The 15,816-nt window shown below is 39.7% G+C and overlaps 1 protein-coding gene across 1 annotated transcript in view; it reads right to left on the bottom strand.

Annotated features, from left to right (window-relative positions):
• The window catches only part of SLIT3 (slit guidance ligand 3), a 531,529-nt gene that overhangs the window by 471,265 nt on the left and 44,448 nt on the right, over positions 1–15,816 (bottom strand). Inside the window, exon 5 of the mRNA XM_027779712.2 lies at positions 7,114–7,185. Coding sequence (XP_027635513.1) covers positions 7,114–7,185 — 72 coding nt within the window. The remainder of the gene's footprint in view (positions 1–7,113; positions 7,186–15,816) is intronic.

Here is a 15,816-nt window from a genome sequence, read left to right as displayed (position 1 = left end):
GAAACATTCAGCACATTTTGTGTATGCTTGTGTAAGCATCCTTTCTTGTTTCTAATCTACCCTTTAAAAAATAACAACAAAGGTCAAACAGATACTCAATTCCTCCTGGTACTCCTCCAGGTACTGTACTTACATTTACTTATGTGAGTCTTTTACGGAATAAATTAAATACAAACAGATAAAACACAATTTAAATGTCATTACAAATGACAGTGGATCAGTGCAAATTAACAAAATTTCACACTCTCTTCTTTCATCCTTCCAAAAGCAGTTGTATATGGAGGCAGATGCCAGATAATCCCTGACAACCATTAACCTAAAGGAAAAGCGATACATCTCCCTTTTCAATTTCTTTCAGTGAAGTATTACCTAATTAATGTTTCATTAGCACTTTAAAAAGCAAAGCATAATTACTGATAGTTACTGACATGTCCCTGGGAAACATCAATTTGCAATTAAGAGATACATACATCATTAGGAAACTATAATACTTATAATAAGTATCCTATGTTTTCAGGACTGAAGCTGTATGACCTCCAGCTTAGAAATCAAATAACAGCACCCAAGCTTCGTTCCTAATGTATTTACTGCAAAATGTTTTTCTCCATCTAAAACTCAGTTTGCTTCAAATCACCTGAGTTATATGGTATGACATATTGTAAACGTATACCACAAAACAGTTTCCTGAACATAAAGAAACACTTTTACTGTGAAGGTGACTGACCACTGGTGCGGGTTGCCCCAGGAGGTTGTGGAACCACTATTCTTGGAGATATTTGAAAGCCATCAGACATCAGCACAAGCCTGCTCCAGCTGACACTGCTTGAGCAGGGGGTTGGCTGGACAGAGTGACTTCCAGAGGTGCCTTCCAACTGGCACTGGGTTTGCGTGGCAAGCAGTGGGGGAGCTACATGGGTGGTTTCTGTGAGAAGGTGCTAGAAACTCCCCTGTATCTGATAGAGCCAATGCCAGCCAGCTCCAAGAGAGACCTGCTGCTGGCCAAGGCTGAGTCCATCATTATCCCAGCATTCTGGGATAACCTGTTTAAGACGAAAGGAAATAAATATCTGTGCAACAATTGCAGTGGAAGAGAGGAGTGAGAATACATGAGAGCAACAACTCTGCATACACCCAGGTCAATGAAAAAGGAGGGTGAGGAGGTGCTGCAAGCACTGCAGGAGCATGTGGAGGACCCTATGCCATAGCAGGGGGTGCCCAAAGGAGCCGTGACCTGTGGGCAGCCCACGCTGGGGAAGCTCCGGGCAGGGCCTGTGGCCCTGTGGGGAGAAACCCAGGCTGGGGCAGGGCTTGGGACCCCCCTGGGGCTGGGCAGTGTGAGGACCCTTCCCCTAAGGGGGAAGGAGCAGCAGGGGCAGTGTGTGAGGGACTGACCCCAGCCCCATTCCCCGTCCCCCTGCACTGCTGGTGGGGGTAGAGGAAATCAGGAGTGATGTTGAACTTGGGAAGAAGGGAGGGGTGGGGGGAAGGTGTTTTAAAGATTTTTTTATTTCTCATTATCTTACTCTGATTTGATTGGCCACAAATTAAAATAATTTTCCCCTAGTTGAGTCTGTTTTGCCTGTCACGGAAGCTGCTGAGAGATCTCCCTGCCCTTATCTCAATCCATGAGCCTTTTGCTGCATTTTCTCTCCTCTGCCCAGCTGAGGAGGGGAGCGATAGAGCAGCTCTGGTGGGCACCCAGAGCCCAGCCAGGGTCAACCTACCACACAACCTCAAGCATTCTGTCGTTCTGTTAGAATTGAATATTGCCCCTTTTTAAGGCTACCCACAGAATTTGTATTGTACGCTACGAGTACTTACTCACCATTTCCCCCCATCTGTCATAACCACCATTCAAAATATTCCCCTATACAAGAAAAAGCAGTCCCGCTAGTGCAGCTTTATTGACAAATCTCACTGTGCTACAAATACTTACACCACATTAACAAGCAACTTGTTATAAAGTGGCTATTGCTGATATAAGAGGCTGACCCATTTTAATAAAACAAATAATTCATCTACAATATCTCCATTCTTTGATTTTGCTACTTTAGTCTGCTTTGAAAATAACCATAGATATATACAATAACATTAGGACACCCATAACTACAAAGTTTTAACACCTTGAGATTCAACAGGCATTATGCATGCACAGCCACGAACTGGCTCTGCCTCAGTTCAGGATCCCAGGGCTCTGCTCTCACTACAATACTCAGTTTTAGGCTGAATTCTAGATTCTGATACATTACGCTAAAAAGTAAATTACTCAATTTCAGAGTCTAATGGATACGTCCACTAATCTGATACTTTTGGTATCAGATTGCAGTATCTTTAAGTTTCCAGAACCTGCTTTGTTTTGTCAAGTGACAACTAAGACAGTTCATTAGAAGTAAATACACCCAACAAATGTTCCATGGCTATAAATTCAGTGGAGGCATTAATTCTTGCTGCAAGACTTGAGTTCAGAGCACTTTTAATTTTTCTATCCGCCAAAGGAACTTTATCTTGACTACTTAGCAGCTGGCTTTAGGTATGGAAGTTTCAACAATGAAACAAATATATTCTTACATGTTGGGGTGTTGGGGGTGGGTTGGGGCGTCCCTCTTCTGTTTTGTTTTTATATATATTTTAGGATCCCATGGACCACTAGCATACTTGGCTTTTACTGAAAAGCAGATGCACTATGATCATTTTGTACATCAGCTCTGCACACAAATGAAACTCATGATTCCAGCATGCACAAAGCTATATTTACAAATGTTGCTGATAAATTTCACAGTTGTTTTGGATATTATAAAATAATTAACTTGGAATCAAAACCTGGGTTTATAGTTATTAAATGACATGCTTTTGTTTTCTCTACTTTTTCTGTGCATTTAATCACTTGTATTAAGATTAATTTACCTTTTCCTTTATGGCTAGATATTAGTAAACTGTATCTGAAACCACAAAAAAATACCTTTCTTGTTTCCATTTCTCAATTTATCAAAAGTGCCTTTTCCTTGGTTCAGTTTTCTCACTTCAAGTGCCTGCAGTTTGAATTATTAGTTACTTAATCATTTATCCCAGATAAAACATTTAAGGAGCTTTAAAACCTAGGAAATCAAGGCAACAGAACGATGGCAAATATTTCCAATAGAGAATCCAATCAAGAGTTCATTCCCCATCTGAAACTCTATTTAAACTAAAAGCAAACAAAATCCATGAGGCTCAAAGCCACTCTTTCTAGAAGAAAAGGCTCAAAACCTTACAAGAAACTAGTTTTGTGGGACATTTCACATTCCATCTAAGGTTTATTCCCCTATATATATATTCCTGCTTCTAATATCAACCAGATGTGACAACGAAGTCTAAGTAACACTGTAAAAGATACAAGGATATCCTGTAGTTCAGCATTTCGAGAGAGGCTTGGAGGAAAAAGGCAAAAGGTACCTGGAAATTAAGCAATTGACTGAGGAAGTAGTTATAATCTGAGAAGAATTCTAAATCAAATTTTATTAGTTATCAGAAAAACCTCATTTCAGTGAAAATACACACTGCTCTGACATAAGTATGCTATGGTGGCAAACAAGGAAACCATCAGGGACACAACAGCATGGCTGTCCCCAACTGTGCAAAGAGCGTGCACAGGAAACAAAAGAACCCAACATCCCCAAACAGGTTTGTTCTCTAGCTTTTCAAGCACACCACTGACAGGAAAATTTAATGTTCCACAATATTATTTTCCAGCAGCAAGAAGACTGAAAAGATTCTGCACTGAAATACATTTAAAAGTTTGTTTCTCCAGTAAAGTCACTGGCAGATTCCAGCCCAGCTGACGGAACAAAGAGAAAAATCCTCACGTCTGTTTTGCAACCTTTAACTATTCCTCAAACATTAACAGGTTTTCCCTGAAACTGGCCAGCACACAAATTCCTGCATGCTTAAGCAGGTCAGTCCATCTCCACCAAATTATATTAATGCTAATAAATATGCCCAACTTTCACATTATCAAACTTAAAATGTCACCGTCGTGCTTAGTTTAACAGTTTAAAAAAAAATGAGTTTGGATCTTCATTAACCAAGTTGTAAGCTGTTACGGTTCACTGCATCCCTGCCCAAGAGAGCAGTGGTAGGAATCACTGCTGAATTCATCTGCATTTGCTATGTGGACAAGATTATGAGCTCTTCGTTTCAACAAATAAAACAAAAATGTACATTATGGGCGTGCTGCATGGCAGTATTTAGTAGTTAAGATATTGCATCATTTGAGCTGTAGCAAGCTTATACAATTGAAATACTCTGTTTTGGACTTTGTAGATCTCATCAGGATTGTAACTATTAAAAAATAATATAATTGACTAATAGCTTAGTAGCCCAGAGTCAACAGTTTGAAAATACGGCAGCAGAAATAACACACTTATTCTATGGAAAATTAAGATCAGTATTATCTACACTTTTCAATATTCATTTTAATTCACTCATAAATTCCACAAAATCCACATCATCCATACATCCATCCCTCTTTATCAATTTTTGCTTCACTTTTTTTATTCCCTTTCATCACTTTCTCAGCTATGCTTTCTTCTTGAAAGGCGAGGTCAAAGCAGTTGTGGGAGAGGAATGCAAGCATCATGCCTCTGCACTGAAGCGTTTTACCCAGAAAGCCAGTTGCGAACACAGTAGACTGGCATGGCTGGATTTAAGACAAGTCATAACAGAAGTGAGAAAGCTCAACTCAAATCTACTAGCAGTAGGACCAAGACATTAACACCCCCAAAAAATAGAAAGTAACCACCTTAGACACATATTTTAATTTTTCCTCAAAGTACATATAAAAATAAAAATGTGTGATTTTTACAAATTCTACTAGGTAGCAAATTTCTTGTTCTTACCCCGTCACTGGAAAACATGGTTCCAAGTACAGTTCAGTTGTATAACAGTTCAATTAACTAAGATATATTTACTTAAAATATGCAATATATTTATATAATATTTGTATCTTCAAAAGAAAAAAGAAAGTCACTACAGTCAAACTGTGCTAAAGTGATCTATCTAAAGCACTATTAAGCAGTAAGCAAGACTCTGAATGAATGTCAGTGAATAAAGACATGTTTCGACAGCATCCATTGGGAGGCATCACAGAATACAGTATTCATATTAATCATTCTATTTTATGTGTTTTTATTACAATTTTTATATTCTAAAAGCAAAATTGTTACTCTTGCTGTTAAGGACTATAATGTATCTTGATTATATCATGTACTAAAAAATACACACTCAGGTATTGAAAAGCATCAATTACTTTCACTCAGTTTCTTTGTGCAAGGTTCTTTAAGACAGATGCACACAAGTTATCAACACACAGCCTTCCCTCAAAACCACAAAGCACCAGAAAGCTCCTTTCAGCCTAGTGATAGCCATATACAGTGTGACCAGTCACAGGGGAAGTTTCAACGTGTTCAAGTGGATTTTGTATTAGTGGATAATGTAAACTGTATTAAAATTTTTATCTTGAAAACACCACCATCTCCTTAGACAACCAACCTACATGAAGCAACTCTTCCATGAAATAAACACATGTGGTGTCTTCTGGAGACTATATTAGGGTATCTGCAAGTACTGGCTTATGCTTTATACTCAAGAGGAGTTTCAAAATACACAATTTCAAAAACATGCAAAGAACATTAGGAAATACAGCCAAATCGCTCAGCCCTAGCAAATCCACTGAGCAAATATTTTCTAGTGCATGCAAAAGCTGCAACAAAGCTTGTAAAAACAAGTCCAACAAAGATTTCTCAAGCAGATTTTAAGATGAAAAGACAACTATAATTGTAATTATTTTTTTTAATCTCCAGAACAATGTCATTCCCTTACTTGTACAGTTTTTCATGAGCAAATTTGAACAACAAAGTTTATTACAGAAATTCTCCAAAACTGAATCAGTATCACTCACTGCACAACACTGTTCAATTTCCCTGCTTTTAAAACATATATAAAGAGGCTACCTTCTTAAAGTGTCAACTGATTCAAAAATCATTGTATTTCCACAGAAAGAAAAATTTACTGCACTGCCCAAATGTTGGGGTTGGGGTTTTTTGTGTTGCATATAGAGGTATTAAAACAATTACAAACACTTTACATGGATGTAGCAACGTTTCAGCCATCCTGTAGTAACTTTACAATCTCACTAGCTATTTCATAAGTCTTACTATCTGGTCTTCCATAAACAAACTCAAGTATATTAAAAAAACCAAAACAAAACAGTTTTACCATATACAACATCTTTCAAAAACACTGTCTGGATCAGGAGTTTAACTTGAGCAGGATCTAGGAAGCAATTCCAAACAGCTTTTCACTACTCCTTTAGAGAGGCAGACCATTCTTTACTTGGTAATAACTGTGCAGGCACCTGCTCATCCATTTTATTTCTATTCTTTTTTAAAAATGTATTTTATAAATCATCCAGTTATTGTGCTAACACCACCCTCTCCACCCCATCACCGCCCCCATGCCTTCCCCCAAAAAAGCCAAGCTCATGTTAGTCTTCTCTTGCTGTTCAAGCGGGTCTTGATGCCATCTAAACATCCTATAACACACTTTTAAAAATTTCAAGATGAAAAATTCTTCACCTCTCCTTATTTCCTCATCTTCCTGACTGTCGAGGCAGCTGCCATACTTTGCTAGTCTGCCTGGCAATGCCTTGCCTTAACAAAATAATTTTTAAAACTAAAAAAAAAACTTGATAACAATCTATATTATGTCAACATGCTCATTTTTAGATAAGAGTATGCAATCTCTCTTCGTAGACATCTAGACTACACTGGATATGAGAAGTTGCCACTTTTCACGGTTTCTATAACTCTACATACAAAGCTGAAATAATTCACCTTTAAGTCATCATAGTGAATATATAAGAAACAGAAAAAAATTGTTGTTTCTTTTTCCCTCTGATATTTATGCTCTACTGAATTACAACTACACACATGTAAATTTAACACATCATCTTAAGAATACTTACTATCTAGCAATTCTAATATCACAAAAATTAAAACTCTCATCGCAGTCAAAACACAGACATGCAAATCCATGTAATAAGGCATACAATAGAAATACAAATCAGATTATACTTACAATCTAGTTAACTTCTGTGTGTTCTGAAAAAGCAGCTCTGGAAGAACTTGCAATTTATTCTTGTTCAGACGCCTAAACGGTTACAATTAGAATTAAAAAAAAAAAATAGATTATCTTCCAGTTTAAGCAGCTTATTCTATTACGCATAAACACATGAAGGTCCCTTTGTATTAAACCTCATGCTGTGAACTAAGCATAGAATGCATTGTGTACATAATCCATACACAAGCCAAACAGACCATGCCATCTGTAGACCACCTGTCTACATTCTTGAGGTAGGGAGTCAGGTGAACAGTCACCACAAACTTTGAATATTTTAATATGCATTAGTATACAAATATATTTTTAAAATATTCCTCTGGATGCGTACTAATAATACTGAATCATATGGCCCCATGGTCAGCTTTCACAGCTCTGAGGAACAGTTACCGGGAAGTACCTGGGTTTTCTTGACCAACTGAGATTATTTCCAGATTAGCTATTATTTCTACAGGATATACACAGTAATTTGTTCGGTTGTTCATTTTTAGAGTTTTCTTAAAACTTCACTTTGAAAATATAAGCACTATTATAAAACATATGCACAGGTAACCAGACATCTACATGGTGATTTGGAACAGAAACATAAAGTTTAAGATTCTTCCAGAAACATTTTAGAGAACATTTTAATGTTTTTACATTAGCCCATTTTACCCAATTACTGTGTAAAGTTTTAAACTGATGAACACAACTGGCCAATAGTAAGAAATAGGCTGTAACAAGTTACTTCAGCCTAGCCTAAGCTTTCTCTTCGTAAAATGCACAACTCATAAATAGAACTGCTTTTAGATTCTGCAAAGAAAAAATTTTTCTACAATCCTTTTCCTGTTGTCTGACAATAAATAGTTGCTTCCTTTCACAGTCCTAATGAATGTAATTTACATCATAAAGTTGACCTAATTAATTACATACACCTCCACTATTCTAAATAGGAAGCTGACTTCACATATACGTTCATATACATACCTGTATTTATGCCCCCTATGTTCCCAATCTACCTTTAAAGTTCACTTTGATAACAGATCTATTTTTGTTAAGATTTTGATCTCAGAATACACCTAGAACTTTTGGAAATCTACTGACACTTAGCACCCAATATCCAGTTTCCAGTCTTCTTCCATACAGAGTAACTTGACTATCAGAATTCAAGATTACTTTTTTAAATTCAAGGCCTTCCTCAGACAACAAACTAATGTTGTGGGGTTTTCATACAGCAGACTTTTCATCATATGAACATGTCTTGCAAGATAAAGGGCTGACGGTGAGAGGGGAGTATTAACTTCTCTTTCTGACACCTAGAACAGATCAAAGGCTGCTTTTGCAAGCTTGCTTAGAGAGCCTAAATGTTATGCCACACGCCACATGCTCACTTAAACAGCTACAAAAAATGGTTATTCTACAGTGCTTTTACCAACTACCCAGTCACATTTCTGAGATAAACGAACAAACCAGTACATGAAACACTCAACAACAACATGAGAGATATTAAGCACTGGCTTACATTTGGGAAAATGCATGGGAAGATTTTTAACCTGATTCCCTTACCCATGTGAAATTTCACACTTTTATAACTAATTAAACTTAATCTTCACCTTGTTTAATTTAAAGGTTTATAGTAATGTGCTACTTAATCCTCAAATTCACTTTTTCAGGTAAGTATGTTTATATTCTAGAATAGTTATCTACTGAGCAGGATGAAATACAACAAAAAAAATTCTTATGAAAATACAGGGCTTAGCATTCTTCAGTTCCATCCTCATTCAACAAGAGTACCACTAATTCTTGAGAAACAATAAACATGTTGAACTTGTTTATCAATTGGAATGAAAAAACTGCCAGTGAAATGCATCTCTTCCACAGTTGCCTAACATTTATTACCACATCCGATAATCATTTAAGCTCTCACAGTGTACATGCAATTATCCACTGTCAATCCTAAAGTTATCTGACTTATCTCAAAGCAACATCCAAGGAATATATTTTAAGAATATTCTTATGTCTACTTGCAAGGCTTCCACAAATGTTGACTTCATCCTCATTGTTTTAAGCCACAGAAACTAAGCAAAATCAGAATGCTTCTAGAATAAGAGGTTCCACACCAACAAGCAGACAAGACAGCCTATGTATTAACAGAAAGTTGTATTTTCAGTGTTACAGTTTGTAACTTCAGAGGTCTAACATTTACAATTTGCAGTGAAACAAACAACTTCATTGAGGAAAAAAGCTAATATAAAAAAAAATCCCTAAATTATTATCAAAATAATCCAGATGATCAAATATTATAAATTATTTCCTATTATTTGTATGGGTTAACATTGCCCTACCTGTGATGCATAAAGAACCGAGTTCTCAGTTGCCCTTTTAAACATTCCTAAGCATTTTAAGATTTTCTCCTGACACTACCATAGTACTGTTTTTCTTTCAAATATCATATGAAGTCAAGTTCACACAAGGATGCTTTTGAAAAGCTCACATTGAGACCTACTGTTCACTAGCACTAAGTATTTCATATTGGTCTAAACGAATATTTTTAATGTTATATTGTTACAAATGACATGTTGATGTTTTTATACCGCAGCAGTAAGCAAGCAAAATCCATCTAACAAGACCAGTAACATAATGACATTCTTCCTTTGCCTTAACTCATGTAAGCTTGATTTTCAAAATAACCCATCAATAGAGGTTAGTGCTCCTGCACTGCACTGCATCTGATACTGTCTCAAAACGTTATTAGTGCACAATACATGTGCCACAAACAAAGGCTGCTGCTAGTAAAGGAAGGCTATGTTAGTAATTTATAACTAAGCAAATCTGAGGTATCAAGAAGCATTTGAAGAGCCCATGACTACTGATGTCTTGGTTCAAGCTATGGGACTCTCCCAACACCCCTTCTATCACTTCCTAAGATCTACTTCAAATTGGAATCTGCCAAAAGTAATTTATACATAATTTGACTCACAGGGAAACTCAGGGAATGAACAGGGGTTTGCTTCTCTTGAACATCATCTACTGTATTTAAATAACTTCTACTGCAATACTTACCTAAACATAAGACTAGATCACCTCATATAAACTTAGACATACTTGATATAGGATACATTTAATATGCTTATATTTATTTTGTGCAAGAAAGCCACCAACAGCCTAGGAAAAAATCCCAATTACTTCTAATTTCTCTTACTTGGACTTGAGAGAAAGGCTGTTAAGAAAAGTCTCAATACAGAAGTACAGGACTGGATGTGTGTAAGTTTTGTAAAAAAGACATAGAAGTAATTAAAAATTATTTATTGAAAAGAGCAAATGTTCTGAATGGCCATTTATGAGCACTGCTTCCTCCAGTTTGACAGAGAAGTACCAAACACAAATGAGATGTAGTGGAATAGTTCCACCACACCATTTGACAAGAACTTCTGTTTATCCTCATCTATCGGTAAACTCTAGGACAGATCAGGAAACTTCAAGTGCAAGGTGAAGCAAACATTAGAAATGCCACCACAAGGCAGGGCAAGCTCTAACGTAGCTGTTGCTAAGGGGAACTTCAAAGCACAGGCTGAGCACACTTTAAGAAATCTGTTGTGCAGCAGCCCCTTCACACAGGAAAGGACCCAAAAGGCAGTATAGAAATACCCTATGCTTGCCTAAGCCTGTTACCTGTAAGAGCCTTTCACTATCATGTTACTGCCTAAATCTTAATCCTGCCAGGTGTTTAATTCTAATTAGAACTGTATTTCTGATTTCTTAACAAATACCTTGGAAAAGGTAAGGCCATATATTATTACAATAAAACAAAAATGGTCTGCAAAAAGTTCATAAACAAAGTGAGCCAAAAATCTTGTAAAATGATTTTGTGGACACTGTTCTTATGACTGCACTATATTAACAAAACCGGATTTAAAATTAGTGATTTGAAATAGAAATAACATCAAGATGTGATATCTGGAAATTGGATATAAAAGCCAAGCCATTTTTGCAACTACAACTAGCTACGTCGTGATGGAATGACACATTAGTTTTGTGAACCTGAACAGCAGACTAAAAATAAAGAAAACATAATTTATGTTTTCTCATGAGCAAAATCAGTCAGATTTTGATTGTCACACCAAATCCTTTGCACTGTTCAAACTAGGAATGCCACCTGGGACTCATAGCACACTACAACTAAAAACTCTGATCCTCTTCTTTTGTGTTAGAAACACATCCACCATACAATCAGCACATGTCTGCACACACAGCACCAACCACCACCATACCAAGGTATGTACTGAGGTACACCCAGAGGAAGGAAGTAATCTGGAGCACAGAGCCAGACAAGATCTGGTCCAGGTTATTTGACCTGGGACTGCTGGATGAGAAAGCAGCTGTTCAGTCTCTGAAGTATTTTGAACTGGATGTTTTACAGCTAATAAGACCTGCAAAGTATTCCAGGAATTCAGAGCACTGGGCGGAATGATGCATAATCATCTAATGCCACAGAACAAATGAGCTCCAGCGCTGGATCAGAAAGAAGCAACCCTGGATGTGCACAGCATGGAGTCCAGACCAATAAAACCTCCTGGAAGCTGAAGAACTGTGCAGAGAGGCTCTCCAGGAGTCATATCAGTTCTGGCAATACCTGCATTGAGTAAAACTTATTAAGTCTGATTAGACACATGCTGACTCTACAGTCAACAACCTCCACACACTTCAACTCCCTCCATCTTCCAGATTACTTTAACCACGACTATGCAGGGGAAATTAAACTTTGCAGATTCTGTTTTCTTAGTCTGTTCCTCAAGTCCCCCTAAGTGATGCATAAAAGCTGACCAACCCGCCAACCGCACACGATAGTTCTCAACATGTAAGCAATGGGCTTCCAGGAGTCCGTACATCAGTCACCTCCAAGGCATCCACACAAGCACAATGTCCTCTCGCTAGACTCAAATGCATATTCACCTATGCTTCTGTTGGAGAAAGTTTAGGGAGCAGTAAATGGTAAAGGCTAAAAAACTATTTCTGTATGCAGGAATTCACTACAGAAGTGAACTACTATTTCTTCTGAAATTATTATAAAACATTCAAAGAATCATTTAGGTTGGAAAAGACCTTTGAGATCATCAGGTCCGACCATTAACCCAGCACTGCCAAGGCCACCACTAAACCCTGTCCCTAAGTGCCACATATATGTCTTCTTTAAACACCTCCAGAGATGGTGATTCCACCACCTCCCTGGACAAGACTGGTCCAAGGCTTGACCACCCTTTCTGTGAAGAATTTGTTCCTAATCTGCAACCTAAACCTCCCCTGGTGCAACTTGAGGCCGTTTCCTCTTGTCCTGTCACTTGTTACCTGGCACAGAGACCGACCCCCCCCGCCTACAGCCCCTGTCAGGCAGCTGTGGGGAGCGATAAGGTCCCCCCAGAGCCTTCTCCAGACTAAACCCCCCCAGTTCCCCCCGCCGCCCCTCCCAGCACTTGTGCCCCAGCCCCTTCCCCAGCCCCGTGCCCGGCTCTGGACACGCTCCAGCCCCTCCATGTCCCTCTGGCCGTGAGGGGCCCAAACCCGAACCCAGGGTTCGAGGGGCGGCCTCACCAGTGCCGAGCACAGGGGGACGGGCACTGCCCTGGCCCTGCTGGCCACGCTGTCCCGGCTACGAGCCAGGGTGCTGCTGGCCTCCTTGGCCACCCGGGCACGCTGCTGGCTCCTGCCCAGCTGGCCACCAGCCCCCCCAGCCCCTTCCCCGCCGGGCAGCTCCCAGCCCCCTGCCCCAGCCCGCAGCGCTGGGGGGGCTGTCGTGCCCCCGGGGCAGGACCCGGCACTCGGCCTTGTTGAACCTCCTCCAGCTGGGCTGGGCCCCTCGGCCCGGCCTGCCCAGGTCCCTCTGCAGAGCCTGCTGCCCCCGGCACATCAGCTGTCCCCCAGCCTGGTGTCCCTGCAACCCGCCTGGGGGTGCGCCCCGTCCCCTCGCCCAGCCCCTCGGTAAAGATGTTAAAGGGACGGGCCCGGCCCTGAGCCCTGGGAACCCCCCGAGTGCCCGGCGCCAGCGGGATGTGACTCCATTCCCCACCGCTCTCCGGCCCGGCCGCCCAGCCAGCTTTGACCCCAGCGCAGAGCCCCCCGGGCAGCCATGAGCAGCCGGTGGCTGCAGGAGAGGCTGTGGGAGACGGTGTCAGAGGCTTCACTAAGGCCCAGGACACACCAGCCACAGCCTCTCCCTCGCCCACCAGGCCGGGCAGCTGCTCGTAGCAGGAGATCGGGGCTGTCAGGCAGGGCCTGATCCCCTGGGTGTCCGGCACGTGCCGTGTGATGGTGCTGGGGATGATCTGCTCCATCACCTTCCTGGCACCGAGGTCGGGCTGACAGGGCTCTGGTTCCCTGGATCCTCCTTCCTGCCCCTCTTGTACATGGACATCACGTTGGCTAACCTCCAGTCTGCTGGCACCTCCCCAGTCTGCCAGGGCTGCTGGTAAATGATGGGGTGGCTTGGTGAGCTCCTCCACCAAGCTCCCTCGTTGGTACACTTTTAGTAACTTAGATTGCTTAGTAAAGTGAAAAATTCAGTCCAGGGTATAAGCTTATCTAGAATTTAATTATGTCTGAATACAATATGATTTCATGGCCTTAAAATCCCTCATACTGAACCAGGCATGTAAGTGCTTCAGCTCTTCTAATGCTCTTACACAGGAATACACACTTCAGTGTATGAAGTGCTGGGGTATTGCAGAAGAACTTCTATAAAACTTTTAACATGATATATAATAATGCCTGTAACATCATATATATACATAATCTCTCTGCCCACTACAATAGTTACGGATTACAGCTTTAGGTAAGAAAACTTCATACCTGCTAAATGTGCCCATGGCTTTTTCATAAAAGAAGAGTAACTCCTCCCTTTAATGCTGCAGAAATGAAATAATGCTGATGTCTTGCTAAGATATATTTCTCAGGCTACTTCTTGACTATTATTCTGGATATTGCATGACATTATTTTCAAGGCAGACATAAAATAGACATGAAACAAAACAAATACAATGATAGACTGCCTCCAAGAAGATAACTAAATATTTCTTTGAATGAAACTGGTGAGCTACACACTGAGACTTACCTGCTGTTAACAGTCTGGTTAAAAGGGCTACTTTTCTGAAACAGTACTAAACTACTAAAAAATGGACAGGGGAAAAAAAAAAAAAAGAGAACTTGGATGGAGAGAAAAAGCTGCAAAAAAGACCAAGAAATCACAAAACAAAAAAAAAAAAAGAAAAAAACAAACAAAAAACAACCTTCAAATCCAAGAGACTTGCCTATTCCTGCCCAAAGATGACCAGAGTCTTCCACAGCATCATCAGGGACTGTATGTTGCAGCTAAAGTCACTCAAGATTTTTACAGGTGCTGGGCTGCAAGCTGGATTCAGGCACACAAAAGCAAGTATTTTTGACCCTTCCTCTGCTTTCTAACCTGTTAACTGTACTTCACAGGAGCAATCGGAATCGGTTACTCAGCTAATACTTAGATCTGCCAGATGCTGTTATTACAGGTATCAACTACAGTTGGAACCGGAAAGACTAAGAAGCTTACCATCAGAAGAAAAAAAAAAAAAAAAAGGTACTCCTATGAGGGCCCAAACTGTTCAGCATACTCATAGGTGACCTGAAAAGCTGGAGGTGTAAGGGATGACACAATTTGTTGGTGATACGAAGGCTGATGACAAACTCCAGAAAGAACTAATTGTATTTAGTGCCCAAATGGCAAACTGACATATGTAATTCATTACAGGTAAAACTTAACATATATTCAAGGAAACAGATTTTTAAGTTCATGCATATAACAGCAATCTCCAACCTGAAAATCACTTCCCAGGAAGCAGACCCATGAAAATATCAACTTACTGCTCTGTAGCAGTTCATAAAGCAAGTGTTACAAATTATTAGAAGAGTAACGGATAAGATGACTATTTGTGTAAATCCATGGTGTATGCACATGTGGAGGACTGAAAACTTTTGGAATTTCCACCTCAAAAAGGATCCCATAAGGTTCAGAGAAAGATGGCAAGGATGATCAAAGCTAAAAAGTAGCTTCCATACTGGAACAACTTAGTAGACAGAGACTCCTCACGAGGAAAAGCGCAGAGGGAGAATACAGTAAAGGTCTGTATAATTATGAATCAAGGGAAGGTGATAAGAAATAGTTGTTCTCATCTTTTGTAATACCAGAAAAAAAAACCCAACTTGGAAATAACGAATGTTGGTGGTGGTACCTTCAAAAAACAAATGGACTTAATTTCCCCAAACAACATGCAGTTAAATTGTGTAACAACTGGCCGTGTATCATTAGTTGCTAGTTTATGTGGGTATAGAAGAACAATAATTAAGAAAAAATATTAAGTAATATTCATTACAAAGGCCCAATTAATGATTGAAGTGATCTCTGCCACAATGCAATTTATGTATTTGCTTTTTCTTCCTCTGCTCTTCCTTAGAGAGTGTCAACTGGAGACATGATACTGGCTTACTCACATTTCGGGTCCAAGCTAATATGGCCACTATCTTCTGGCTTTTGGTACAGCTCTTTTTTCTGTTCAGTTTCACCAGGAAACAATTTAAATTCAATACTAGAAAATTTATTTTATACTAAACAATACAAATGTAGATTTTAAGCTTCTGTTCAAAGCATTCCTGCAGCACCTC

The sequence above is a fragment of the Falco peregrinus genome, chromosome 8 (genome assembly GCF_023634155.1).
Source record: "Falco peregrinus isolate bFalPer1 chromosome 8, bFalPer1.pri, whole genome shotgun sequence".
In the NCBI taxonomy this organism is placed as follows: Eukaryota; Metazoa; Chordata; class Aves; order Falconiformes; family Falconidae; genus Falco; species Falco peregrinus.
This window is presented reverse-complemented; position numbering and strand designations above follow the sequence as displayed.